This window comes from Podarcis melisellensis, assembly GCF_964234715.1.
Source record: "Podarcis melisellensis genome assembly, chromosome: 5".
Lineage (NCBI taxonomy): Eukaryota > Metazoa > Chordata > Lepidosauria > Squamata > Lacertidae > Podarcis > Podarcis melisellensis.
This window is the reverse complement of record NC_138537.1, coordinates 69,866,006-69,892,881: the sequence shown is the minus strand read 5'-3', so window position 1 is coordinate 69,892,881 and position 26,876 is coordinate 69,866,006. Positions and strand designations below refer to the sequence as shown.

Here is a 26,876-nt window from a genome sequence, read left to right as displayed (position 1 = left end):
GAGATTCTGGAGCCTGAGCAGGTTGGCAACTGCCTGTTGGCTCCCAACGCTGCTCACAAACTCAGGATGGAGCAAGGCCAAGATGTCAGCATTACTTCTATCCATTGCCTTTGATTGAGAAAGAGAGAGATATATACAGTAGTTGAATGGAAACCCAAGATAAGAAGCAAAAGGTGTCATAGTGGCACCAATTATTCCTATCCAACTTTTATTTTAGTGATAAATAAGGAGCAAAAACAAAAGGGTAGACGTAAAACCTGTGCCTTTTACTAACCATGGCTCAGGTAGAAACTGGTACGGTCTGTCCCATCCTGCAGTCATTATTGAAATAGCAAGTGCTCCCCTCCCTTTACCCTACCCTGAACAACCGGCCATGAAACCTTTTAATAACATAACAGAAAGGTCAACGAGAGCGAATTTCACACTTCTTGAGCAAGCTGGTTGTTGTAAACTTCATAGCCTCCAGGAGCAGGAGATGCTGAGAAAGCAAAGAGCACCCTAAATCAACATTTGGTGGGGAGGGGGGGAGGGGGCTTTGACACTCTCCCCTGAATCTCAGGGAGTATTTATCCAGGAGCCAGGGAACATTTTTTCCATTTACAAAGAGGTTGCTTTTTCTGTTCATTTGATAGATTGATGGAAGAGGGGTTGTACACTCAAAAACAAAGTATGAATGACACAGTGTACAACTCTATTGCTGCAAGTTCAGCATCAAGAGCTTAAAGCCTCTCCTCTAAAGCCTAAAAAGCTGAACAACAATTCTATTTTGATTGTATTGCTGAGGAAAATGCACATGTGCTGACTGAGAAGCAAACAGAGGGAGGAAACAGAGCTTGCCATGCAGCTGAGGAGGCTGAACCAGCTTCTCTTTGGCAATACATCGATACACAGCCTTGGTATTGCTAAATGCACATGTTAAATTTGGTACAGGGTACCTCTAGCCCCAGATCTGCAAAGCAGACCTTTTGAAAACAAGTCTTCGTAGCATGAGGCCTGCCTAGAGGCATTCTCTTCATTCCCAGGCAGGCTGCAGAAGCTGCTGCCTTAAAGCCTGTGCTGTCCAGCTGTTCACCTGCAAACAAAACACTTCCTGAATCTCATATGATAACGATGAGTATAATGGAACTGAAGAGAGGAATGCAAAATAAGAAAAAGAAAATGGGGATAAGAAGAGTTGCGGGGGAAACGCGAAAGAGAGAGCACGCAAATCCAGAGGTAAAAATATTTCAGGAAACTATATAAATGCTTCCACAGGCCAACTGCATCTCCACCCAGAGCATCCTGTGGAGCTGTGTGTTTGAACTTGTAAAGAGGAAAGGAGGCAGAGCAAGCTGGAAGTGGAAAGGAAAAGGAGGCATTGAATCCCTGCTGCTTGCAATCTCCGTTGCTTCATAGCTGATTTATAAGTGAAAAAAGGCAGCAGTTTCTCTGCTGTCAGAGACTTGAGTGGGGAGAAATGCTACAGAAAGGCATGGTCATTTGTCATCACTGGTGAAGTTCTTTTTTCCTTTTCTGGTACATTTCATATACCCAGGCCTAAATAGGAGAGGTGGAAAGGCATCAGTAGATAGTACTAGACTTTGGCTACTGGAAACTTGAGCTCAAATCCATGTTTTGTATTTCACTGTGTGACCATCTTCTCTCAGCAGAACCTGTTTAACAGGATTGTTGTGAACCTAAACTACTGCCTTAGCCCTTGCTTCTAGGAATATAGAGGGGGTTCAAATATTTTTTTTTAATGGGAACGTAAGCCTACCTGCAGTGGCTCCCAGATGACATCCAGTTTCTGCTCACGTTTAACATTCATCTACATGTTAAGGTTGCAACACTTATTCAATGTAAGACAATGTCTAAGCCCCCGTTTCCTTTTGCAACTGAGCCACAGAGAGGCTCACCCAAAGCAGAACCAGGATCTAAACCAGGGTCTTCCGGTTCCCAAACACTATGCACTGTATCCCTGTAGAATGCTAATAAGCATTTTAAATTAGCAAATTGCTACGCCACTCATAGCAACCTTGTGAAACTGGTTACTATTGCTATTTTACAGAGAGGGATCTGGGGCAGATGGAGAGAAATGGGTGAATTTGCATGGCCATGGTTTTAACAAGCCAGGATATGAATGAGTAGCATGCACCAACTCATACATAGCCTCCTGCCCACCACTTTGCTACATCCATTCAAATGAGTAACAAAACAGGCCTTGATTCAGCTGTTACCCATTGTTTCCCATGACATGTGAACCAGGAAACAATGGTTAATAGCTTACACACAAGATGGGATATATTTTTATATAAATGTTATTAAACATTTGGAAATACAGTTAAAAACAGTACAATATATATAATGCTTATATAAGTATTTATTTAACTTAAGCAAATACTGAAACATACAAAAGGGGGGGGGAGAACCAACAAGCTAAAAAAAATACAAACTTACAAAAAAGTGATCCATTTGTGTATATATTTATTTCTGTATCTATTTATACAAATAAGCAACATGTGCACCCCCTATCTTTACATAAATATATTTTTGCCTTGTCTAAGTTAACCCATGCATGTGTGTGTGCGCACACACACTTATATTAAAAAATGCAATTTATGGCAGCAAACAGTCCATCCTTATGTCTATAATGCCCAGTTCTGTAATCTGCTTATTTCCTCTCTAGCAATTTCATAAGGATGCCACATCTTAGTTAACTTTGTTATTTCTAATTGTTCCCAACTTTTCTGAATTAAATCTTTGGTGTTCTGTTATTTTTTTCCAGATTTTAGCGTATAATATCCTTGCAATGGTTACTATGTACAAAACCCTGTGTTTTATTACTTCTTTGTGCTCTCTTCTCTTTGTGTATAATAATAATAATAATAATAAGAAGCACAATGGTGGTTTTACCTTTATCTGTATCTGTAACAATCTCTAACAATTTATCTGTATCTGTAACAATCTCACGTTACCATTTGCCAAAACACCCCACCACATGTGAAAGTTGTTGCCTTTATCTTTATGACATATCCACATAATGCAAACTTCACACCATATCTTATTATTATTATTTAAGTAAAGGTAAAGGTATCCCTGACCAACAGGTCCAGTCGTGACCGACTCTGGGGTTGCGCGCTCATCTTGCTCAAGAGGCCGGGAACCGGCGCTTGTCCGAAGACAGCTCCCGGGTCACGTGGCCAGCGTGACTAAGCCGCAGCTGGCGAGCCAGCACCAGCGCAGCACACAGAAACGCCGTTTACCTTCCCGCTAGAGAGCAGTCCCTATTTATCTACTTGCACTTTGGGGTGCTTTCGAACTGCTAGGTAGGCAGGAGCTGGGACCGAACGACGGGAGCTCCCCCCGTTGCGCGGGGATTCGAACCGCGACCTTTCGATCAGCAAGTCCTAGGCTCTGTGGTTTAACCCACGGCACCACCCGCAGTCCCATTATTATTATTTAGAAGCCACTAACCCTAGTTTCCAAGTTTTCACATAACTGGACGCTCTGATTAAAAACTGAATTCTGGTTTGTTCAGCTGTTTGCTCACAGAGTGGCACAAAGTGGCAGTGAAGAGGCTGTGTTCACCCACAAGCAACTTCTGTACATCCCACCTTTTTAAGCCAGGATATGATTCTGCAAACCACATAGTAACTTGTCAAATTAGCCCATGACAGAGGTGGAGCCTGAACCGGGTCTCCAAGATCTGTATCCACTGGACCATATATAGGCTAGGCTCTCAGTTGCACCCTGAGACACAAGCACCTAAATAGTAGCAACTTGAGTCAAAGTGTGTCAGAAGGGAGACAAAAAAAAACCCCTCAACATTTCCAGAAGTGCTGGGAACAAACACTTCCTTGGCACAGTAGGTAGAGTGCTAAAGAATATATGAACCACCACCACCCTTCCCGGGCCTTGCATTTTTAAAACTGCTCATGTCTTTGCCTGAAAACTGTGGTAGGCTTGTGCAGCGGAGCCAGCTGCTACTCTGCTGTCACCAGGAAAGGCTGACACATACACTCCCGTATCCCAGGGACCACCCTCATTAGGCAGAACTCACAAAGCACAAAGGAAGCTAGAGCAAACAGATGAAGAATTACTGCATTCATTCACAAAGGGCCTTGAAACTACACAAATCAAATGGAACACGGGACAATCAGGAAGATATGATTGAGACGGAGGGAGGGAACCCAGTTTATTTACTGGCCTTTCATAATCTGTGTGCTTCTTTCTGAATCAAGCTTACATCTGTCTAGACTAATTAACTCCTTAAAACTTATGCACAGTCTGCTATCTAACTATGCACACGCGAACCACTTTGGGCATCGTATAGGAGTTTCAAAAGTGCGCCAGGAGTCTCTCCTTTGTTAAGGGAAGTACACGAGGAAGGAAAGTGACAAATTACTCTTGTGGCATGTGAAGAGCTGGCATGGGTTGCTCCAAGAAGATGGCACATTTTATCTTGTTTTTCTCCAAAGCAGCTACCCCAAAGTAACAAGTGAGGTATGGCATGAGCCATGCATTGTTTCCAAGAATCACATTTTTTAAAACACAAACCTCCCACCATTCCATCAGCTGCCGAAAACCCCCCACTGTTAAATATTCAGAACCAGCCACTAGGAGTACACCGATAATTCACACCTATCTATATGGCTAAAACATAATGGCTGGGGTGGGATTTTCAATGATGCATGTGACCATTTAGATTCCTTCCTCCATCTTTTCCATGTAAGCATGATCCATGTACAATTGGACTAAGACACATATTATAAAGAATAACTTTAAACATGTAACAGAACATATGGGAAGATCTATAAGGCCTAAGTCATTAAAGACTGCTTAGTCAGATTGCCAAGTAATTTGTGCGTTTGTTTTGGGGTGTGTGTTGAAATCCAGCTCTGCTGTCCTTTAACGAAAGGTGCTACTAATCACTTATTTTAAAACTCACCAACACATGTGTGTGAAAAGCAAAGCAACTGATTATTGTGTAGCACAATATGCAGATTACTGAGTTCTTCCCATCACCATTCAACTTTGTCTAGAGAGTGTGCCACTTTACATGAACAATCCTTCAAATAAGCAGCACTTTTGACATGTGCAGAGTGTTGCATCTCAAACAACCAAAGAAAGCCAACAAGCACTTTCCAAAGCCTGTTAAAAGTTTGGGATCAGCTGGGAGGGCAATCTGGATTTCAATGCTAATTGCATACATTCTGATTTATCATAGAAGATTCGACTCCTGGCATTTTGCATTTGCTCTAAAATGCTGGCATAGCTGGAAGTGCAGGGGTGTGTGGGGGAGAGATGCTGTAACAATCTCATTGTTTAGTGTCTGACAGCCTGACTAGCTAAACATCTGTTTGAAATATTAATAACTGTCAGATGGGAACAGCTCAGGGGCTCCGTACGGTTTCACACCATCTGTTTGTAGAATAAACACACTTACATGCATACACTTGGAAACATTTTGTCTGAGTTCTACATTCCTCGTCTGCTACTGTTTGCATATGTAGGTTGATGGGAGGTAGGGGACTGTAGCGGCCCAGGACCACATGGGCTAGTAAGTTTGAGCATGCTGCTGGGGAAAAGACTAACTGAGGGCAGGTACATGTTACACTGCAGACAAGCTTCCCGTTCCTCAACTATGTGTCTCCTGATGAACTCCTGTATCACCCATAAGAAAGCAGCACACATGGGCTGGACAACTACATCCCATTGTAGCTCCAAGGCACAAGTCCAGTGTATGTCCCCATGTATTTACAGACACTTCCCTGCCTTCAAACACTTCGCATTTACCAGAAGACAGGTTGCGAAGAAACTGCAAATGCATCAGCCGCATAAAGTGTGAATCGGCCCAGTGAGTTGAAAACATGCAAAAACAAAACAAAACACACACAACAAAAACCCAGAGGAAGAATTCATGCATATTTAACAACGGTGGCATAAAGACACCACCAACCACTTGTATTTTTCTTCTTTCAAGAGCCTCTTAATATTAGATTTATTAAAGTATGCTGGGTTTCTATTACAAGCAGTTAAGACTGGGAAAAGGAGTATCTTGAAAAGATGTCCCTGGGTATTTTTAAATTTCCCATTTGGAAGATATGCATATATTGCCCTCTTCTAATTTGGGTGCAAAGTCTTGATACTTCATTTAACTCAACTGACTTTGTTTTTCCCCTCCTCCTGCTGCCCCTACACAGGCTTAGTAGATCATGCTAAGCCAAACAGGCCTTAAACTGAATCCAGAATGCAGAGGCAGTAGGAAAGCATTATATCCACCCCTCACTTCCTGATGTTTTGCAAAAGAGCGATATATATGAATGAATGAGCATCACAGATTTGCAACAGTCTTTGCCACAGCTAAATGATTCCTGATCGCCTAAGGTACCTTCTGCCCAACTGACTACCTGAGATTATCGTAAAGGGTTCAAAGATCACAGGATGTTCAGTGCATTACAAACACAGCTGGACTTTTGCCTTTTATCTCCTGTGTCCCACACATTTTCCTGTCTCCAACTGTCCCTGTGATGACTATTCCATACTCTTGCTTTTACTTCCTCCCTGTATTTGTGATCAGCTCTGCTTCCTTTGCCTTCTCCCTAATAATGCTTTCAAAATCTCACATATCATCTGCAGAAGCTCTATCTTATTTCAGCTTATGACTTCTGTTATGTCACATGGCCCTTGTCATTGGCAGTCAGTGTAGTGTAAACATTACGGTGTTGGACTATGACCTGGGAGATCAGGGTTCAAATCCCCATTCAGCCATGAAACTCACTGGGTGAACTTGGGCCAGTCAGCGCTTCTCAGTCTAACCCACCTCATAGGATTGCTGTGAGGATAAAATTTCCCCTTCTCCCTTGCAGCTCTTCAGACACCCTCAAGATCTGCTTGATAGGGTTGGAGGGAGGAGATTTTTGGGTGGTGAGGAGGAATGGGAAGTTCTGCTGCTCCACTTGCGCAGTGTTGGATACAACCCTGAGCATTTGATTGCCAATGTATGCTGAACTAACAACCAATAACCTCAGACTGAAGCGGTAAAAGAGAAAGCTTAAGCACAAGTTACCTGTGCTTCCTTTTTCCATGCTTCCAGATTATGGTACAAAATGGGAGATGTCCTTCCCTAGCTCTCATAATCAACAGTGCATCTAGCTTCCCTGCTAGTTGCCTGGAAATTGTCCTTTACTAAGGACCTCTGGACAATTAAGTCCAGTCAAAGGTGACTATGGGGTTGTTGCACTCATCTCACTTTCAGGCAGAGGGAGTCAGTGTTTGTCCACAGACAACTTTCCGGGTCACGTGGCCAACATGACGAAACCGCTTCTGGTGCAATGGAACACCGTGATGGAAGCCACAGCGCGCGAAAACACAGTTTACCTTTCCGCCACAGTGGTAGCTATTTATCTACTTGCACTGGTGTGCTTTTGAATTGCTAGGTTGGCAGGGGCTGGGACAGAGCAATGGGAGCTCACTCCGTTGTGGGGATTCGAACTGCCGACCTTCTGATCGGCAAGAGGCTCAGTGGTTTAGACCACAGCGCCACCCGCATCCCTGGTTGTCCTTTACTAACCTCACTTAAAGGTATGCAAATCCATTTGGGGGAATCAGTCAGGTGTCTGCTCTCTTCATTAGGATGCCCACACTCCCAAGTGACTTCTGGCTTTATGCATATGAATTATGTTTTATCATAACTGCTCTGGAGTTGTTGGGGTTGGTTTTTTTACAATGAAGAGGATAGAAATATTTTAAAAATGAAAGCTTCATCATTTTCTAATGCACTTCTGGGCTGATCCATAGTTCTGTGATAGACTCTGAGCAACCTAAGAGTTTCAAAGCAAGAGGTACAGTGGAATATACTTTTTGAATAGATGTATGAGTTCTGCTTACCAGAACACTCAGAACTGTAGTTCCCACGGTAGCATTCTCGAACAGACTGATGTTGTAGAGGACTTGGCTGAAAATTGGGCGGTTGTCGTTCTCGTTGATGAGGTTAATCTTCACCCGTGCAAAGCCAACATGGTCTGGCATGCTCTCATTTGCAAACAGCTGAGTGGAAACAAGGAGTAAATGATGAGTATGAAATTTAATTTGTGTCAGAGAGAGAGAGAGAGAGAGAGAGAGAGAGAGAGAGAGAGAGAGAGAGAAGTTCTAAATGTCCTTTGATTTCCTTGAGTGGACTGTTATGACAGCTGCAAGCATTTGGCTGGGAGGCTACGCATCAGGATTGAACCAGAATTCCACTGAATATGCCTGATGCATGAGCATCTTTTCATTCAAAAGCTCACAGCTTTACACTGCCACATTTCCAGGTTACAGCCCCTGGATTATAACATCCAGAGCCTTGAAGCTTTATTTTCCTATTCAAGGAAGTCAAATCTCAACCTTGCAATCAAAAGCATAACCCATGTCTAACCGAAGTGACGTCATTCGTAAATCCCACCAGTAAGGAAATTCTGACAATCTTCTTTACATTTTGGACGCATTTGCTTTCTTATAAGGACATTAGGTACATTTTGAAGTCCATAAAATCTGGCTAGCATTCCAGGCATCCCACCTTTCGTTTTGTTTGAAAAAATGTTTGCAATCTTCAAGCTACAGAAAAGACTGATAAGCCTGAAAACTTAATATTGAATTGGTGAGGACAGCAACTTTGGAACTAGAGTATGTTCAAGATATGAACTGACCCGGTTTGGGAATCGAAATTATGAATATGGCCAGATTCCCGCTTAATTTGGGTTTGGTTCATAATAGGATGTGCTGCTGCTGCTGCCAATTAGCTCAGCTTGCTAGTTTTTACCACTCCTTCCAAGCAAATGTACCTCTCAGAGGGGTTGGGGAACTGGTGGCAGGGAGGGATTGCCTGTGGGAGGCTGGAGAAGACTCTACTTAACTTGAAATGATGCTCTTGAGAGTCATTCATGCTGGAACTCACTGGATTTGTAGCACTGTGGGCATCTTGTTTCAAATGAGTTGAAGACACATTCATTATACGTAAACTAGAAGCCTTGCACTTTATATATTTCCAATGCTGCCCTTTATTCTGAAAAGTCATCCACTTCAGCTTTATATGCCTATCAGGATTTAGTTGTGGGTTCCAGTGTCATGTTTGTGATACAAGCATCAATGCCCTCAGGAACTACGGCATAGGGATTTGCCACTATCTTACCCTCTTAACTTTTAAAACCCGAGCAGGATTTAACCCAATGATTTACATTTCTATTTTATGCCCTGTAGTGCTCTAGGAAGGCAGGATTTTATTTATGCTTCCTTGCTGGTGTATAAAGGCCCACTGTCAAGACTAATAGCAACAGAGGCTGCTGGCATGATGTTTACAGAGCTGCTTTGACTTTCGAAAAATTTACAGCTCACCCAGACATTGGGACAAAGCTGAAGCAGGCATCTGGAAAAAGCTTCAGTGCTTGATAGGTGCATTTAAACCAAAGTTTTATAGAACATAAAACTTTTATAGCTTCAAAACATAAAAGGGAGGGGGTGTTTTATTTAAGCTTCTGCAGCTGGGGCCCTAAATTTTGGAAGATAACGCTCACAGCAGATCTCTTTTCATTTTCTTCTTCTTTTTTGGCCAAATTTTAATATTGTGAAAACAGTACGAACCAGGCAAATTAGCAAGAGCTGTGAAAGCCCCTCCACATGTCACATTTGCTTCCGTCCCTGATTTTTTAACAAACTTATTACACTAATATTTTGTCCCTGCACCTAGTGACGCCAACCTCCTTTCCTATTACCCAATAACATGACAATCACACATGATAAATGATACAGTGAGGGATGCACACCACATTTTAATGTCATTCTCCCAAAGGTGACAGGCTAATGCACGCTTGTCAAATATATAGGCACACTGAGTTTTTTGGGGGCCTACAGTTCCTCCTCCTAACATTCCCTTAGTCGGCAGCTGCTTTTTATACCCATGTGTGATGAAGCACAGTCAGCTAAGATCATTTCCATTAAAGCAGGCCAATTATTCATCTGCTTTCAGAAGATCCAGAAGAACACATCCAACAGAGGATTCTTTCCTCTATACCTTTGGCCCTGCTGAGTTCATTCTGTTTTCTTTCCATCAGGACATCAGAGTCTCCAAGGTTCAGGTCCATTCCTCTTAGTATGACCCCCCACAACAGTAGTACTTTTACACATCACTCCTGTGAGGAACTGGTACTGGGTAAGTCAGATGTGCATGACCAAACTGGCACACCCAACAGTAGATCTGGGAATGTCTTCTTCATTACAAGAGTTTTGTGAAGGAAAATGTTAACAGCTAGAAGAGAAAACTTTTGCAAGCCTACTGTACTGATCCCACAGGACCAATTCAGGAATGAACTTTGTCCACTCACTTACAAGTTGATGCAGCATCCACTTTGGTCCTTTACAAGTTTCAAGGCACCAAAGAGTTCAGAGGCTTAACAGGTTGCCCTGTGCACGGGATCTTTCAGGTAGAAGGATGGTTTTAAAAGGTAGTAAGTAACAACGATAATAACTTCCCCATTTGCCCCCTAGGCAGCTAGTTTGCAGTGAAAGGGCTTTCAGAAGGAAATCATTACAAAAGATAGTAAACACAACAACATTAGTAAACATAACAAACAACAAACCATGACTTGTTAGTTTCATCCATATTAACTTCTACATGTCAATAGTAACTGGAGGAAGCTCGCTGTGGTAAAGCAAGCAATATCATTCATCACAGAACATGGAGGCTGATTTTTATTTTTAATGGGAATGTTCATTCAAGTCATTCCTGTAATGAACATAAAAGTGCAGAAGGTGTTATAGCTAAGTTTGATGGCGATTGTCATGGGGTATGTTCAACAAAAGGACCAAGGTAGGCACAAGCTCCATGCAGCTGTGCTCCATTAAGCATCTGCCTATTCTGGCACAGCTGTCACATGACTTAATTCCTCCACTGCTAGGCCTATGGCATAGGGACCATAAACTTTATGAAGACACACAAACTGCATTTTAACTACTTCATATAAAGTGGTACACCTGGAGAGGAATGACACAGGGAGGCCACATCTTAAAACAGATGCTGGGAGAAGAGACTCTGTGTAAAGGGACAAAAGAAAAGAACTTAGAAATGGGCTGGGAGCTTATTTGCTTATGAAAGAGAAGAGGATGATGTTTATCTGAACTAGTCCAGTAGGATGGAAGCACATACACAACAATGTTTGTGGAAATGAAGTTTCACAGGCATCCTTTACTTAAAAACAGATGTCTTTAGCTGGTGTAGCATTATGATGATGGGTGCCAGCTAACCAGCTGCCATTTATGTCCTCTATCACAGATCCCTCACCTGCAATATTGGACAATAATACTGGTCTGCTTCAATGGGCTGTTGTAAGAATTTTTGAGAGAACAAATGTGAAAGCCTGAACTCTTGAAACATGTTATACGGATAGTAATGTTGATTAGATGAATTCGTCTTGCAATCAAATGTTTTATCATGTTAGTCACTGGGAGCTCATTCTATCATCAAGGAGTACTTCAAATTCGGAACTATTTTACTGCAAACTCTACTTGATTAATTTTGCCATACTCAAAAATCTGTCTCCACTCCCATATATTATCTTTCTCCACAATGAAGATGGATGTTCTCCAACCAACTTCAATCTCTCTTATGTCTCACCCTCCCTTAAGTTGCTCATATATCTTTTAAAAGAATCCTTACAGAAAATTCGTAGCGCGGGATTGTCTCAAAGTCCAGCGGCACTGCAACTCTAATCCGGATATCTGCCTTTCCTTGAATTGACGTTGGAGAGATGATAAAGTGGTTGGAGTTGTTTCCCACCAGGTACACTTCAAAAACACTGTTGAGCCCCTGAAGAAACAAAAAAGGCAGTAATATTAAACCTGAATGAACCTGACTGGTTGGTGTGCAGATAGGGATCACCAACACTAAACACATAGGAAAAATCTACCTAACTCAACAGAAGAAAAGTGAATAGAACATAGCCTGAAGGTAAAATAACATAATGAAGTGTGCAACAAAAAAAGAGATGGAATACATTTTTTTTAAAAAATAGCAAAGAAAGAAATCTGTAAATATGGAGAATGGGAAGCTACGGTTTGCTTGTGTCTACAAAACTCAAATAGTAGCAGTTTCCTCTAGTAGCCACTTCGGCAGTCAAGTACTGGAACATCACTTCCATACTGGAACATAAAAACAGCTCTTCTGGATTAAACCAAAGGGCCCTCTAGTCCAGTTTCCCGTTCTCACAGTGGCCAATCGTATGCCTTGCAAACAAGACATGAATGCAACAACACTTTCCATACTTAGGCTCCCCAGAGGCATACTGCCTATGATGCTGGAGGTAATATCTAGCTATCATGACTAGTGGCATGGATTGCCTTACGCTCTGTGGATTTGCCCAAGTACACCTTTAAAATTGCCCAAGTTGGCAGCCATCGCCATTTTGTGGTAGCAAAACTATGTGCTGTCTGAGTGCCTTTCATTTCAACCCCAGCCCAGCCCAAATGCCCATAGATTTCCAGGAAGCCTGAATTTTGCATTCTTCTTAAACGAATATTTGGGGATCAAAAACACATTCAGTAGAACCTTACATCTTCCTGAAATATTAATTCCAAATGAATTACTATGAAATCTGTGAGACCACTTATGTATTTATTTATTTATTTTTGCTAAAGAGCACATAGTTGGTGTAAATCTCCCCTTAAGCAGCAGTAGTAGCTATTCTTATCATAATGGAGAGGAGAAGAAGCCTCAGCATTAGAACTTGAGCAGAGAAGGGGGCAGCTAAAAAAAAAAAGAGAGAAAAGTTTTGTTCCCCAAAAAACTGACACTTCACAATCTCCATGCCCAAACACTGCGCTCCTTCCCAGAGCCCAGCCCAGCAGAGCACATTACAATAAAGTTGAAAAAACCGCTGGAGCTGAATTTCCAATTTTCCCCCAAATGGAGTCAGTCTTGTTGGAAGGAGGGACCAATTAAATGCACGAAGGGGCACTAATAGCAAAAGCTGGCTGAGCGTGACAGCTGAGAAGCGGGTGACATGGCTAGAGAATCCCCCTTTCCATTTCTGCCTCCCTCCTCCCAACCAAATCCAACAATAAATATCCTAGAATGCAGCGGAAAAGAGCTAAAATAATATTGGTATTTATACAGTAGCCAGAGGTGAGGGTGATACCTCACAGATAGGTTTAAGAAGACCAGGTTCCTATTCCAAAGATCTGGCAACTTGAAGAAGCCAAAAAAGTATCGCATTGAAATCTAAACTGAAAAGTAAACAATGGTAAATAGGGTTTTGTTCTCCAGGTAGCATGTGCAACATGAAAATAACCAGAATCTGCCGGCTCATGCTTCTGCTTATTGGAGAATGAAAAGGGTTCCCTTTCTTTTTCAAAATACAGGTGGGGAAAATGCCACACTCAGGACCCTGTAAGGGCAGAATTTCAAGATCAAATGTTCCTTTCTTCCATAGTTCTGAGGTGGAAGCTGTCTTCAGTTCTAGAATGAATAAAAGCAATTCATCCCAAACATGGGATTATATTCTCTAATTTGCTAGAAACACCCTTTTGGAAGATGTGATAACCATAGGCTTCACCAAACAAGGCAAATGTATCTATGCAATAGCATATAGTGAACATGTCAACAGATTTCTAGGGTCCTTCCCTGCACACAGACTCAATCAAAGGCCAAGGCCTATCAATTGTAGAAGCTGCAGAACCTTTCAAGGACTGAGTTGCAAGAACACTTGAGGGTCTTGTAAGTCAAATGAATGAAATATTTACTTTAGTACCACAGAAGTAGAAATCCTGGAACCCCCCAAAAGAGGAACACAAATTTAAACCTCCTAGAAACCTGGGCCATAGAAAGAATGAGGGCTCTCCTAACATTCACAGTGTGCCACTCTTTCCACCCCAAATGACGGGGATTTAGAAAGAAGGCAAGACAATCTCCTCAAACCTATTAAATGAAATGACCCATTTCTGTTTGCCCAAATCAGTAGAGAATTTCTCTAACGTTGACTGTTTATTGAATAGTCATTCTGATGTATCTACAGGAAAGACATTTTCCCATCACTTTCGAAGCTCCCACTGGTGAAAGTGGAAGTTTCCCTGTTCTGGTTTCATGGAGCCATGGGGCCAATTTAAACCTACATTATAACACATGGCTATTTATGACTCGCTGGATGAACAACATCTGGCTACTCTAAACAAATGGCTCTTTTCTATCTTTATGCTTAATGATCAACAGTTGGCCACTTACGGTCAGAGTTGCTATACCAGACCTCTGCTGTATATGCACTTCAAACTAATGCAAGTAAAAAATACAAAATCAGGTTTGTATTTCTTAAAAATCATATGCAAGAAACTTTTACATCTGATAGGATTCATGCTCCATCACCCCACTCACAAATTATTTACATAAACCATGAAAAACTAGAATTTTGTACTGGCCTTATTTCTGCCGTAATTCTTCAGCCTGCTTGCTTTTTGATTTATTTACTTATTTTAACAAATTAATATCCCACCCTTCCTCCCAAAGGAGCACAGTGTGGCAAACAACAAGTGATAAAACAACAAAACTTCTTAAAGACGATTCCAGCATAGGTGCAGACTAGGAAAGATCTCAGCTTAAAAGTCTAGTCTAGATGGAAGAGGAAGGTCTTCAGTAGGCACCAGAAAGACAACAGAAAAGGCACTTGTATAATATTCAAGGGGATGGAATTCCAAAGGGTAGATACCACAAGGCTGTAGGCCTGACACCTGCGTTATGAGGAATGGACTTCCCAACAACAGGCAAAATCTTTCAGATATTCTGGTCCCAAGTTGTACAGAACTTTATATAGCCAAACCAGCACTGTGAATTTAGCCCAGTACCTAATCAGCAGTTTTCAACCATGGGGTGTTGGTGATGTTCTGCCCCAGGCTCCAACTAAGCTGCATTTTGCACCAACTGCAGCTTCTGGACCAACCTCAAGGGCAGCCCCACAAACACCATGTTGCAGTAATCTAACCTGGAGGTTACCAGCATATAGACAACAGTGGTTCCCGTCTAGAAATGGCTAAAGCTGCCTCACCAGCTGAAGTCACTTGACCCTCTACTAACAAAGATGGATCCAGGAGTGCTTCCAGACTATGAAGCTGCACTTTTAGGGGGAGTGTGACCCCACTCAAAGCAGGCAAAGCTTATGACCCATGCAAATTGGCAAAGCAGTAAACCTGTTAAGATGAGTGTTCCACCCTTGAAAAGATCACCTGGAAAATATCCTTTGGAAGCATGTCACAGCAAAATCTCCATCTATGTGCAATTGTTACATATGCCATCAAAATAACCACCTAATCTGAAGAAGCTCCTGGCAAAGGAGGACAGTAACCTCATGCAGCTGATGCTGAAGGAGGCCTCAAGGACTTGGAGGACACAGTCGGGTGTCCCATGTGACCTGCCCCACATCTCCTAAGCTAGTCTGTGGCCCTCAGGTGTGAGGATGAAATAAGATTCTACTGCCAGTTGACTTCTGCACATGGAATGGGAGATGGTCGCAATGCTGTTCTTTGCCTCAGGCAGCAAAATGTCTTGGGGAGCCCTGAAAAACAGTGTTGGCCGGTGCTTGCTCTCAGGAGGTACAACTGCACTGATTCGCCAGATAGGTCAGCTGGGTAAAATAAAGGCAGGCAGGATTGGAGAAAGCAGACATGTGGGCACTTGCCAAGGAAGTAAGCAGGTACAGGCAGCTTGATAGGACTTTAGTGTTTACTTAAGAGACAAAGTGCTCAAACTGGGAAGCCGGACTGGAGCCTGAGGTTTTATAAGGCCCGGTGAAGCCTCACTGCCTCATTATGTCCTGCAGATTGCTGAGTAGGCAATCTGCAGTACTTCCTTCTAAGCAGCTGCACTGATGGAGAAGGGGAGAAGCTCCCTCTTCTGGGAAGCTGCCATGGTGGCACAAAGGGCTATACAAAACTAGCACCTTACAGACCCGGCAGGGATTTGTCTGTGTGTCTATTGCAGTTATTAGAGTCTAAGTAATATGTAACTTTTGCATAAGGTGCTGACACAGGCTCAGCTACAGAAATAAGGTGAGAAAGCCACAGAAATGTCTTCACCACTCTTTAGCTGGGATGGATCTCTCATGTTCCATCATTGCTCTGGGAGCAGGTGCCTTTCATCACGGTAAGCCGATGTCGATTTTCTTGGAGCCCAAGAGGATAATTTTTTTTTTGTTGGGGTGGGGGGAGGGAGGCGTGATAATGTTGAACATCAAAAGAAGCCCCCAGCATGTGCGGAAAGGAGCAGGGTTATTTAATTCCCTTCCAGCTGGGAAAACAGATCAGCCTGTTGATATTTGCCATCCCTAATTACTAACTACTTCAGTGCCTCAGCTTCCCCATGTGAAGTCTTGAGAAGTGGAATTCATCTGCCCGTTGGGAGAAGTGCTGTATTTTTCTCTGTTATTTATTTCATCTTTTTTTTATTGTTGATTCTCCCCCATGCTGCTTTCTTTGCTCCTAGTTTACCGAAGCCTTTGAACCCCCTGCAGATGGCTGAGAGCAAATCTGAATATTCAAATTGTTATCAGCTGCCCACCAGAAGGGACTGGCTTAGCCTGGATCACAACTATCTCCCCCTGTCACACACTGGCCTACAGGAAAAGGTGGGGAGATTCTGGAAGATTTTCCATATTGTTTTATAACGAAAGGACTGGCCACCCCACAGAGACAGGCGGGACACACACACACATCCTGGTTCTACCTGGGAAATTATTTCAGGCATACGAAATGAAGAGCAAGAGAAAATAAAAAGGCAGAATCAGTATAAAATGTGTAAAAAAACACTTGAAGGGGGATATAGAAAACCTCCCTGTTTTCCTCCACTGTGCTTCCAACATACTCCCAGACTGGCATTGCTACACTGGGACACTTACCCCCTCTCTCTCTTTTTTCTTTTTGTAAAGCAAATCCAAATAATTGCTATGCACAGTTGCAGGTATAACAGCATCTACACATCACGTTCCTCACTCGATAGCAAATGCAACACTATAAAGTGTTGGGATATTTGAATCATTGCTGTGCATCACATGCATAATTAGTTTAATTGTGCAGCAACTTGGGCAATTAAACTGCCACTTTCTAAACGAATCCAACAGTGATAATGCAGTTTCCGCTTCCGCAGTGAAAATCAGAGATGCAAGGCATCCCTCCACTTGCAAAAAGAACAGTTTTGTTAACAACAACAAGAACTTTATTATTTGTACCCCACCCATCTAACTGGGCCACTCTGGGCAACTTCCAGAATGTACAAAAACAGATACACACACACACACACACACACACACACACACACACACACGTATGTATATAATGGATATTGATTCCATTTAATTTAGGCTTCATCCATATCTGGCTTATAAACTAAGCATGTGAGGCTGTGATTTCACATGCCTTTCTTTCCTAATCTTCTCCTTCAACCAGGCTGCAAGCATCTGCCATTCTACAGAACTGCACTTTTCCTCTGTGAAAAGCACAAATGCTTCACTGCTCTTTCTTGTGAAGAAAACAAAACCAAGGCCAGCAGCAGCCCAATGCCCAGGAAGAACCATAAAAATAATAAACCAAACTTCACAGGCCAACACTTCACAGGAAACCCTACAATAATATATGAACCCGACATACCTGCCCAGGAAGGAACAGTTCTCTTTAAAAGCCAGGAACTGGTCTTGGATTGAAAGCTGCCATTTCAAAGCATTTATATTATGGATTTATATTAAGGACTCCAACACAAGTTTCATCTGTGACGGTGAACTTATTAAAAAAAAGTGGGTGTTGCTATAGCTTCAACTCTCTTGTAAGTCACACTCTGTACAGTCACAGCCGGCACCAGCTGCTTCAGGTCGCCATCTCACTCTGCCTAATGGTAGGGCTGGAAGATAACAATTCAGTGCACCACCACATATGTTCATTTACCTGTGTGTGGAAGCACAAAGCTCCTCACTTCTCTCCTTGATGAGCGTGTGCCATTCTATTTTGGGGAACAGTATGCTCCTCCGTAACTGCTTCACCCCCATTTAATCCTATCTTCTTTGTAACCAGCCCCACCTGCATGGGAATAGATGTGTGTTGAGTTACGAGCCCAAATGACTTGCACATGCAAGAAGTAGCGACTGATATGGGAGGTGGACAGCGGCCTCCCATTCAAGGGAATGGTCCAGCTTGCTGCAGCATATGCACACTTATGCATCATTCAGAGGCAAGTGGGAAGAGGGAAGAATGCTTTGCTATACCCAGTGCTGGTGCAAAGCTATTCTGTACCTTAGGCAAAGCTAACTACTTGCACACACAAACACACACACACACACCCCTGCCCAAAATGGCTAACTTTAATTTTCAAAAACGAATCTCTTGTAGAGATGATAAAAAAATAAAAATAAAAAATAAAAGTGAAATATGATCAGAAATGTATAAGCTATAATGAAAGCTAATCTATAAAATGGTGCTCCTCAAAGGTAATCATGGCACCTCTCTGAGGACTGTGCCCAAGGCGGCTGCCTAGTTGCCCTAATGATAGCACTGGCCCCAGATGTTCCCATAAAGAGACTGATCGTGCCCATTTTTTCTGCAGCCCCATGAGCCATAATGCCCAGCGTGTGTATGCAGATAGTGATTAATAAATTGAAATTAACCCCAGTAAAAATGTGGTGATAATAAATTCACAAATACCTGCAATAAAGGTTATGATATAAGGTTAAGGATCATGGGCATTAGCCGGGGGGGGGACTGCCCCCCAAATCAAGTAAATCAATAAAAATATTTAACTAGCTGAGGTTCAGCGCCTACTAAAGGCGGCAAGGCCTGTCTCCAGCAGAAGGGGAACTCAGCACAGACAGCTAGATGGTGCCCTGGGGTTGTCTGTTGCCAAAGCAACATTTGAGTCTGGTTACGTGGAGCTGTCCAAGGTGCTACCTGGAGCTTAAGTTTGTGTTGCCAGAACCAGAATTTAGCCCTAAGTTATTCTGACTTGAATAGAAATTGAATTCTGCTTGCTTTGCTTCTCTGGCTGGCCTTGCCAGAACCGGAACTCTTGCCTGGAACCCCCTCTCCTTGATCTGGAACCCCACCTGGCTGAGACCACCTGGGACAGAACACTGTCTAATTTTCCATGTGTGGTGTCAGAAAATCTTAAGTGTATAGACCTCCTGTGATTTAACACTCTATTCTTTGATTCATTTAATTGAAGCACAATCAAGTGACCACATACAGAGCTGGGGAAAATAAAAGAAACCATCTTTCTATCTAAAAAAGGTATGGGGAGGTGGGTTGTAAGCTAACAAAGAACAGATTAGAAGACCATTTTCGTACACTTCGTTATAGAAGCAGCATTTTAGACTTTGAGATGATTGACTAGTGATTTTCCCACCATTTGTTCAATAACAAAGAAGCTGTGATTAGCTTAAGGACGGTCCCTGTTGTTCAAGAGGAAGACAAGGGAAGTTTTTCAAAGAGCAAGTACTCAGCCTCTGTCACAAATCTATGCAAGTGACTTTGTTGGCAAAGTGAACCACTTTGTTAATATAAGGGTTTCCACAATGAATTATAGACAAAATGCTACCTGTTTCCCTGGCAATGCATTATGCACCATCAGCACGTGAATCTTCTCAGGATGACCGTAAGAACCTTGATCAGGTGGGTCTGCAGCCAGCCAGTTGTGTTCCAGTTCAATGGAATGCAAAACTATAAGTTTGGCCACAGCTTTTTCTTTTACAAAACTGTCTTGGGTCTACTTGATGACCACAAGGCTCTTGTGACTATTCTGTTTTTGACATTATGTAGCTGAAATGATTATGTGGCTCAAACTGCTATCTAATATACCAGATTCTTCACTTCAAGGACATGCTGGCATAGCCTGTATGGAGATAACTTTCTCTTGGGTCAAAGGAGGACCACGTTTTCCAAGCCGAATATCAAAGATTCAAATGCAGCAAATTTTGGGACCCTAATCAAAGCAGAATTCTCTTTGTTGCTGTTACCACAAAGGTGAGCAGCCACTGCCAGTGATACATGGCTGGGAATCAGCATTAGAGCTGAGCCAAAATATGAAGACAACAAACGTATTTGCCCTACATGGCATATATCTCACACAAAGCATTTTTTCCCACTCACTTGCAAAAGGATATGTACCGTATTTTTCACTCTACAGGACAAACTTTTTCTCCTCCAAAAATTAAGGGGAAATGTGTGTGCATCCTATGGAGCGAATGCAGGCTCCTTGGCTTCAGCGATAGCAACGTGAAGCCTCCGAAGCGCAGAGGGAGCACTCCCTCCACACTCCGGAGGCTTCACATTGCTTTCACTGGAGCCTGGACAGCGAGAGGGGTCGGCTTTGGGTTCCTTTTGCTGAAGCCAGGAGAGCAAGACTCTCCTGGCTTCAGCAGAGAGGGAGAGCTGCGCAGCACCCCTTCAGCGAAGTGGGAGGAGAAATGGAAGGGGCTCCATTTCTCCTGCTGCTTCGCTGAAGGGGTGCTGAGCAGAGAGGGGGAGATTTTTTTTTTCTTGTTCTCCCTCTCTAAAACAAGATGCATCCTATGGTCAGATGCATCCTATAGAGCAAAAAAGTATGGTGTTTCTTTGCCATTTGGCAGCTGTGTGGGGTGCAATGGGAACATGGGGACATTGCTGAGGGAAATAGGGCAGTGCCCCCTCATCCAAACCAAACCAAATCACACTTAGTTGACTATGTGGGGCAGAACACAGACGGCAATGAGCATTCAAGTGATTGTCCAAACCTGCATGTACCATTCAGCATGGGATGATTGGAAACTGAGGCTGACACAGCATCAAAGGATCATCTGAATAGGCTCAACCACCTTTCACACATCAAATGCAACTAGAGTCCAAGCAAGCTCTATCTTCATTGTCTATCCCTCCTTATTCTTGTGTTGAGATTTTCTCTTGTGCTCAGCTATTCCCTCCCTCCTTCCTGCTTTCCTGAGGCTATCTGCTGAATTCCACACACGCATGCACAGACAGGGATCAATCCGAGGCTGACTCGCCTTCAGCTTATCTCTGCTCCAAATGATTGATTTTCCCTCTTTAAGGGTAATTTGCTGGTGAATTCCATGTATTGCAAAAACCCCTGTGAAATCTAATTCATTCCGATTGGCAGCTAGCACATTTGGGAAAGAATACTACAGAGTTGTCCATTATTCTTTACGGTTATGATCCATGTAATGCATTTATACTGCATATGTGTGAATTTTAATACACACACACACACACACACACACACAGAGATACACTCATATATATAAAATAATCTGCATGTCAAGACAGTAATTATATGATGGAGAGCTCAAAGGCTTGCCACTATTTTGTGACACTTTGTTTGCTCCTAATAAAGATATTGTCCAACTGTGAATTTTTGAGTGGCTGGCTGTGATGTAACTTACATCTTAATAGTAACAAACACAGTTTACATAAGTCCAATTCTGACTCACCACAGAAATCTCTTTTCCCCAGTCTGAGGAATGTAAAAAATGGGAGAAGGAAAAAAGGAGGAGAACTCCCTTGGCCCCTCCAGTCTTCCAGAGATGTGCCCTGCCTTGAAATGTACTGGAAAATGGTATGACCATTCATCATTCTGGTTGGGCCTGATGGGAGTAGGAATCCAACAACATATGGGGGGTGCCACTGGCTCTTCGCCCCTATACTCAGGCTGTGAAATTTTGGACAGGGGGACTGATTTCTGGCTTTTCAGTTTGGGACATGATCTTGTTTCTGTAAAGGAAGTATCATAGCAAATAATGCAACTATTTGCATTATAGCAGTCTCATTAAAGTTTCCAATGTATAGAATGATTGGATATGGAATCAAGCCATTGTGGTGCAATGAATGGAGCTCAAATCCCTGTCAAGCTATGATGGAACTCTGCGGGTGCCCTTAAGCGACCACTGCTTCTTAGCCTAATCTACCTCATGGAGGTTTTGCCAGAATAAAATAAAATGACACCATTTCTGCTGCCCTGTGCTCCACAGTGAAAGGAGAGATATGCATGTCAGCATATTCTTTCCTCTAAGGTATTCAGGCCAGTCGTTCTCTCCCAGGTTAATCTACCTCACAGCGTTAGTGTAATGCTAAAAGGTAAAGCGAGTGTTTGCCACAACCCTTACGGCCTTGGAGCAAGGAGATTATAATAAACAAATGAATACATCAACATCTCATCACTTGATGGAATGTCAATATAGTCATTTACTTATTACATTTTTTTAAAAAAGCCTACCCTTTCCCCGAGGAGTTAAGTGTTGTGGCAAATGCTTGATTCTACTTACTCTTGCAATAACTCTGTGAGATAGGTTAGCTTTGAATGTGTGTGACTGGCCCAAGATCACCTAGCAAGTTTCAAGACTGAGCAGAAAGTTGAGACCAGATCTCCCTGGTCATTTCCCACAACTTATGTAAAATGCTTCACATTTAAAATACATATAACATTTAAGTGTCATCAGCACCAACAGCAAAAAAAGCCAAACTTTTCAACATCACATTGCCCAGTTTTCCTAGCAAATCAACTGGGACAGGAATGTAATTCTGAACTGCCCACACTTTAACGCGGCAGAGGCAAAATAATTACCCCACTATATGGCTTTGTGACAGGAGACCACAGCTGAACTCTTGTGTTCAGTTATTGGCCATTTCTCTGCCATAAATGTGTCAACACAAGTCATGGGATTCAGAGAAGGACAACAGTCTATAAGAGACTGCAGTAGCGAGGAAGGATCAAAACAACTTATATGCATGTATATCATGACTAAACTTCAGTATTAATTCATTTCAAAGTTAAAAAATTGTACCTCCGTTTTACAGAAGGAAAAAACATTTCTCAAAGAGCATATTTTGTTTTCCCCAAAGCTGTTGCTAAAAACAACTAAAACTTGTCTTGATCTCAATTGCCTCTCCATATATTTATTTAGTTGCTTTCCCTGGTGAATTGAACAATTCCCTTTCTGCCCTTAAACAAATGAACTAGGCCAGCTCCTGCATGAATGCTGAAATACTATGATAGGTTCTGTCAGATATGTCCCTGTAAATCTGTGTGTCTTAAATTTTTCTCCCTTTCTCTGTCTTACTTATTGGGTTGTTCTTCTAAAAAACCACTCCTCTAGCTGTCCACTGAAGGAAACACAACTGTCCACTGAAAAATACAATGCTCTGTGAAAATGACAATGATGTGAAATGTTCGTTCCTTTCAGAAGCCATCACCTTGGTCTCATCATGGGATAGTTGTTCTCTCCATCTTCTCACTGTCAAAGTTCTGTTGTTGTCTCCCCATAAGTCATGTGGGCCCAAATATGGCACCAACATGTTTCACAACATGGTTTTTGTACTCTGCAGCAGCTTTCTTTATACTCATGGAAAGGAGGTTTGTTGCACTCAGGGCTGCTAAAGCATTGCTTTTCCACAATTAGCAAGAAGCTGAATTAAAGCAGAGGTTCCACACAAGAACTCAGTGCTATATTACCTACCAACACGCTTTCCAGTAGTCAAGATCCTCCTTTGATCTTTACTCACAAACAAGTTTGATTCTGTGAGGTTCCCAGCAATGTTAACTAACACGTTCCTTTTTGTAGGAACTGTTTAAATAATGGCACCCGAGTCCTTAAATGCCTTGACAAAACTTTGCCTATCCACATTAGGCAGGACTGTGTGTGAAAACGATGTTTTATTTTATTTTTAATCACCACAATCAGTTCTGGAAGGGTGGGGAAGACAACAGAGAAAACACTGAATGCATCAGGCTGCATGCCACAGCACTCTCAAATCCAGAGAAAGAGGAGAATCTCTAGACTCCAGAACAGCATGGAAAGTGCCAAAGGAGCGGAAGCAAAATATAATCTTTTCTTTGACAAGGGAATTGTATAATTTTACATTTCAGTCGTACCTCTGCTTATATATCCCTCTGGTTATGTAAACTTCGGGATATGTAAGCGGCAAACCCAGAAGTATGTTTCCGGGTTTTTGCTGCACGCACATGCGCAGAAGTGGTAGATCACTTCTGTGTATGCACAGAAGCGCTTTACCACCACATGCGTGTGTGCAGAAGTGGTCCCTCTGGTTGCAGAAACCTTGGGATCTGACTGGAGCTCCGGAACAGATCCTGTCCGCAACTGGAGGTACCACTGTATATCACATGAAAAGCAAATGGAGGGAAAACAATGCACACACACTCATTCTCATTCTCTCTCTCTCTCTCTCTCTCTCTCTCTCTCTCTCTCACACACACACACACACACACACAGTGCAAATTATCAACTTGACCAGTGGCAGCAATCCATTAATGGGATAATGGGAGAAGTTTGGTGCACATTTTAATGGCAGTTCACCTAATTCATCGTTCTTCAAACAACATACCAACCAAAATGTAGCTATCCTTTGAAACTCACATATGTGATGCAGCTCCCCAACCAAAAACTGTGTACAAAATTTGTACAATTTGTATAAAAATTATTGAGTTGATCAACATGGTTTTAACTGATTACTCTAATTCTTTGACTGTGTGTGTTTTGTCTTAATCCTAAACAAATAAGGAATGGTGGTACTGTAGTCCTGGGTCTCACTTGCAAGAGAATTGCCTCCATTTTACATTTCGAGTGTCTTAGAAATTATTGCTGTTTATATATTTATTTATCATTGCCAGGGGGAAATTGCTGGTGGGCTTTAACAGCCAAACATTTCCATTCCTGAGTGGCCAAAAGACCATTTTCCCTCAGGGACCATAAAGAGAGTCGATAGTACCAATGTGTAGTGAAAATACAGTTGCCTCTGTAGTGAAAATACAGTTGGAAGAAATTTAAGGACTATTTACAAAAATACTGTAAATTGTATGAATGTTAAGAAAGATGTAAGATTATCAACAATATGGCACCAATAAGTTAGTTAAAAGGAATATGAAGATAAATGTAAGTACAAGAAAAGATAAATTTTGGATAAATATTATGTTAAAATTAAGCTTTTAAGGTTTGGGTTTAAATTATCTAAAATTAGGGATACAATATTGGAAAATTATAATATAAGAATTGAAACAAGGTAATAAATTGCTGGGTAAAGCTTGAAAATTTGGAACGCAGGAACGAGAGTTGTGAGGAAGTCCAAAGAAGTGAAGAAAATGTGGATACTGAAAAACTATATGTTATTTTGTTTGTTCTTTCTATTGTATTAAGAAAATCTTTAATAAATATTATTAAAAAAAAGAAAGAAAATACAGTTGCAAACATTGGGTTGGATCTAAACCAGTTCCTCCAGCAGGAGCATCTGAAGATGAAGCTCTGCTTAGGGCTCATGGTCCTTGCCTCCCATTGCACCCCACAGCATCACCTCTAACACTTTCAGAACAGTATGAGGAGGTGATGATGTGGGTTGCAGAGGGAGTGGAAAAACTGGCCAAAAGAAAAGAAAGTAGCCTCCTTGCTATCTCCGTCCGCTAGCAAGTTGGATTAACAGCCTTTCATGAGCAGAAGTCAAAGTCTGTGGTGGAAGTCCAAATTCAAAGTCTTAACTCCCTCCCAACCCTACCTATCGAACAGGACATGCACTCTCTGCTAGAGCCCTCAATCATTTGCTAAAACAACACAAGAGAAATAAGCACTATCAAAATCAGTTCAAAAAAACTGAAACTATTTTTTTAAAGTACACAAAAGCAAATGGGAAATGTGAGAAAAACAGGAAAAAGTAAATCAAGCTATTCAGCCTAAATGGGTTTCCGATATGTTAAACATGTTTTCTTGAGATGTAGCACCAACAATAAAGCAGCAGGTAAAATGATCCTGCACCTTCCGTAAAGGAAAGGCTCATTAGTATTCACTATACCGATATAGTTTCTGTTTTGGTGTGGCGGCTGGGGAGAGGCAGGGATGCTTTTCAGCAGAGTAAATAAATTATTTCAGCAAGATTCTAAAAATGATTCTCATTTTCCCCAAGAGGCCTTTTCAGATGAGTAATCCTGCCATTCTATATGCATGCCCATTGTGAGCGCCTGCGTCATTCCCCCTTGCCAGCATCACAGCTTCACAAGTACTAATATCTATTTATGCCCCTGCTAGGAAGCAGCATCTATATGCTGACTGCAGCGCTTCTTTCAAATTCTTCCTTTCCAAAGCAATTGTCTCAGTTTTACATGTGCGTGGGTTTTTGTGTTGTTTTGCAACTCTTGAAAACTACATTTCCCAGACGCTTTGGGGAGTCTCTAAAGCAGCATTTGGTTCACCAGTAGCATATACTTTGATGAAAGATTCACCATCTAACAAAAAAAAGAAGAAGATCATAATAAGTGCTAAGAAGCATAAGGTGTTGACACCTTAATGTTTTAATTTCTAAGTGATCCTTTAAAAAGGTAAAGGTACCCCTGACGATTAGGTCCAGTCGCAGACGACTCTGGGCTCATCTCACTCTATAGGTCGAGGGAGGCATCGTTTGTCTGCAGACAGCTTCCAGGTCATGTGGCTAGCATGACTAAGCCACTTCTGGAGAACCAGAGCAGAACATGGAAACGCCGTTTACCTTCCCACTGGAGCGGTACCTATTTATCTACTTGCACTTTGACGTGCTTTCGAACTGCTAGGTGGGCAGGAGCAGGGACCGAGCAACGGGAGCTCACCCCGTTGCGGGGATTCGAACTGCCGACCTTCTGATCGGCAAGTCCTAGGCTCTGTGGTTTAGACCAGTGTTTTTCAACCACTGTTCCGTGGCACACTAGTGTGCCATGAGGTGCTGCCTGGTGTGCCGTGGGAAAAATTGAAAAATTCAAAAGATTTAAAAATAAAGTATTTTATAATTTTTCATATTTCTGTTTACTTACTATTTCATAATAAAGTGATTATAAAATACTTTCTTTGTGTTTATTTGATTCATATTCAAGAGAATTACTTTAT

General features: G+C 42.1%; 1 protein-coding gene across 2 annotated transcripts in view; it reads right to left on the bottom strand.

Annotated features, from left to right (window-relative positions):
* Positions 1-26,876, bottom strand: part of CDH23 (cadherin related 23) — a 366,100-nt gene that overhangs the window by 182,912 nt on the left and 156,312 nt on the right. For both annotated transcript variants that reach the window (XM_081913082.1, XM_081913083.1), the window contains exons 11-12: positions 11,669-11,818; positions 7,870-8,028 (exon numbers count right to left, since the gene is read on the bottom strand). In XM_081913082.1, coding sequence (XP_081769208.1) covers positions 7,870-8,028; positions 11,669-11,818 — 309 coding nt within the window. The remainder of the gene's footprint in view (positions 1-7,869; positions 8,029-11,668; positions 11,819-26,876) is intronic.